This window comes from Meleagris gallopavo, chromosome 6 (genome assembly GCF_000146605.3).
Source record: "Meleagris gallopavo isolate NT-WF06-2002-E0010 breed Aviagen turkey brand Nicholas breeding stock chromosome 6, Turkey_5.1, whole genome shotgun sequence".
NCBI classification, from domain to species: Eukaryota; Metazoa; Chordata; class Aves; order Galliformes; family Phasianidae; genus Meleagris; species Meleagris gallopavo.
Genome location: NC_015016.2, coordinates 39,057,377 through 39,061,054, shown reverse-complemented (window position 1 = coordinate 39,061,054; position 3,678 = coordinate 39,057,377). Strand labels below are relative to the sequence as shown.

At 35.7% G+C, this 3,678-nt stretch overlaps 1 protein-coding gene across 1 annotated transcript in view; it reads right to left on the bottom strand.

Moving 5' to 3' along the window:
* Window positions 1–221: 221 nt before the first annotated feature.
* The window catches only part of GPD1L (glycerol-3-phosphate dehydrogenase 1 like), a 24,388-nt gene continuing 20,931 nt past the window's right edge, over window positions 222–3,678 (bottom strand). The window contains exon 8 of the mRNA XM_010712895.3: window positions 222–3,198. Within this exon, the coding sequence (XP_010711197.1) occupies window positions 3,102–3,198 (97 nt within the window). The 3' untranslated portion in view covers window positions 222–3,101. The remainder of the gene's footprint in view (window positions 3,199–3,678) is intronic.

Genomic DNA, 3,678 nt, shown 5'->3' with positions numbered 1-3,678 from the left:
AATGAAGGCAATAATTTGTTTCAGAGGTCAAAGACACCATTTCATTGAAACTGTTTTACTAATGCAAAATGCTGACATAAGGATTTCATATAACTCTTTTTGTAATTTTAGTTCTCACATCTCATATATGCTCTCATTACATATCATTATGTACAAAAAGGCTACATTCCACTAAGTAAAGCACTAATTGCAAGCCATGCAAAATGAAACAAGAAGCCAAATTGATTCCCAAGACAAAATGTTTATTTGTAGTAACTCCTCAAATGGGCATACATTCACAATCTTTAAACAAAACCAGCACGCATGCCTAGGGCAAACTGATGATAAATTATTAGAAGATAATGCCTTCCTTTGTAATTAATGTTCATAAATGAAGAATTAGTTACAAAATGCAAAAATCTTACGCAGGGGTTAATGTTTTCAGTAAGACTATTCCAATACTAGGAAAATGAGTATATGTAGAACAAGATCCTGATAGTTCATTACCAGTTTCACATCATGATCTTTAATGAGAAGAAAACGGTAGTGGTGAAAAAATATCTGGTTCCAAAATGAATGCTCTCAAGCACTGAAAAGCAAATATGAATGGCAAAGTACCTACAGAAATTAAATTATCTTAGTTAATGAAATCTCAATTTTTACCTGAAAAGAATGAGAATACCATTACAGACTGGAGGAATGAGTTCCATAGAAAGCTCTCCTCTGGATTTACCTTTTGAGAAGGCTTTCGTATAAAACCAGAACAATTAAGATGCTGGGGTTTCAGTGGAAGTAGTACTGGAATAAAGAAATAATCTTAAAATATATATTAATTTACCACATTTAGCCCTTTATGTATCTTAAAAATACTACTGTTCTACATACTGCAGTAAAAAAAAGTTTATATATATATGTATGTATATATACATATAAAGGCAAAGTCGACCAGCGTGGCATTAGAAAAAAACCAAAACACAACACAAAGCATAAGCAGACACACTGAAAGTTATGCAGTAATGAGGAGTGTATGCTTCGTGTGTGCGTTAGTGTAACAGTGCTTCCAATCTTAAAACACCCTTTTAATTGTCTAAGCAGAGTGTTTTTTCCACATCTGCTCTACCAGTGATTTTCCCAATCACCACAAATATCTGTTACTTAATTTCTTACTATCTTTACTATATTTAGCACAAAATCAGAAATAAGGCAAAATAATCTTTCAGAACTCTGAATATCTGAGGACATTCACATCTTACAGAAATTAATGTAAAATATTACTAAATATTACTGGAGCACAAAAAATGGTACCTCTGAACTGAAGCATCCTTCTGTCTATACCAAGATGTCTAAATTATTCCAGAGTTATCCAGGCTGCTTAAGTAAGGATGTCAATTATTCACAGGCATCCCTTTTGTCTTAGTAAGTTCTGAATGACAACTTAAAGCTTCAGGATGTGTGTGTGCTCACAATTTCTGGTCTAAAACCAACCAATGACAGATAATAAGGTAATCAGTTCTGATACTGCTCAGAGGTTTGGAGTGGATATTCAGAGGCGATGGGCATTCTTGTGATTGGCTTCATGCTGAGATCTGTAAAACTCAATTCTAACCTTCATCTTCCAGCAACAAGAGTGAAATCCACTCTTTATGTACCTAGCATATATTTTACCAAAAAAATTACAGTTCAGTATACAAGGAAACTAAGACAGAAGATTGCATTTACCTACCATCTCTTGCATCAGCCTTCCTAAAAAAACAAGCAATGAAACGATCAAGAAAACCTCCAAAACTACTCCACAGAAATTACATTATTTTTTTTCCCGTAATAAATAAAATTAGCCTCCCTGATAAAGCAAAAGTGCCTGAAAAAAAAAAAGAGTTGAAATATCTAGGGAATAAAAGACACAGATGTCTTTGCAAAGTTTTCAGGTCAGAAGTAATCCAGCACCCACTAAAGTTTTATCCAGTGAAAGAGTAACTTCAGAATTCATCTCTCTAGGGATGCTGGTTCAGGACTGCAGTCCAGCTGATATATCAGTCACTGGCAGGCACTGAAATGAATGCCATCAGCATAACGGTGTACAACCCTTTTTAAAACTCAAGCATGAGCTACCAGGGAATTCCCTGAATACTCCTTGGAGTGTTGTGTGCAGTGCAGCACTTTGTAGCTGGTGTTTAAGCTAGAAAAACATGATGACAAATTGAACAATGGAAACTCCAAGAGCATCCTTCGCTACTCACCAAATCATAAAAGTGAAGAATGACCACAGGCACAAGACTAAAACAAACCCTAGGCTCCAGGGTACAGAACCCCCAGGTCAAGGTTAACCATTTGTTTTGGGAAATGGAATTTTTGAGGAGCCAAACAACTGGGAACATCACAGGAAAAACATCGAAATACAAAAATGCAAGGATTAAAAAACAGAAGGGGAGCTAATGATCCCCCTCTAACATATTCCCTTTAAAATAGCGTACTTAAAAACTTTAAATTCAGTTATAAATTGGTTTCAAAATTGTCTGGCAGTTTTAAAGACTTCTGTAAGTCATAATATTAATCACCAGAGTTCCCTAGAAGGTCCCTGTAGCCCCCTGAATAACTATTACCACTTCTTTATGCATCAATATTGCTTAAATTAATACAAACACGGAAAACATTAAAATCTCAATGTGTATGCAGAAAAAGAATATCAAGTTTTAAAAGAAAGTCTCCTAACATTTCAAGGCTAAAGGCTTGATTCAGTCTCCATGAAAACTAGTGGGACTCTTCCCATAGCAACTAGTGGATTTTGGATTAGGCCTCAATAAGAGACAACAACATACTGAGTTTTACGTGGTAGGAACTCACACAAAGTACTTCTGTACGGACTGTGCATGTAGTGCAACTTCTGCAGTGAGCTTTTTAAAAACAGCTATATTTTAGCCAGTAAAACGAGTCACCAAGCCAACAACACTGCATGCTATGTCAAACTAGGCAGTAAAAGTAAAACCAATACCCATTCAAAGACATTCATGTCGTTACTGTTGCCTAGTGAGCAGCTTTGCAGGAAGCTTAATGATGCATCCACTTGAACTCAAACACAAATTTGAAAGGCAAAAAGCTGCATGAGAACGATGGCCTGATTGATTTTATATGTGCTCTGGATGACTTTGAAGGCAGGATATCATCTCTTTGACAGGCTTCCCTTCATAGCAGATTTGATATACAGCAGTGAATAGTGGAAACCTAAGGAAACAGGGTGGGGGAAAGCAAATGCAGTGTAAGATTATTCTGTAACATTTTCTTAAAGGAAAGAAACAAAATGGAATGAGGAGAGGGAAGAGAAAGAGGGAGACTGAAAAATCAATTTCTTTTAGCATTTGTCAAGCACTCAAGGTGAGCTGAAAAGTGCTGGATAAATACAGAACCTATATGCATCTCTACAATGAGTCATTCTCTCAGAAGCCTAGCTAGCTATAATGGAGCCTGCAACATTTATTATGTATGGCACAACAATTAAGTTAGCTAACAAAACCAAAAGAAATAAAACCACATCTTTCTTTGATATTCTTACAGCAGTTCTGGCATGTCAGTTTTGCACTGTATCTAAACAATGCTGTGATAATATGCCACAAAGAGACACAAGAAGAAATTGAAGGTCAAGTTTTTAATGATAAGAGTCCAAAATGAAATGTGGATTTTGAAACAGCCATCTCTCTCTCTTTT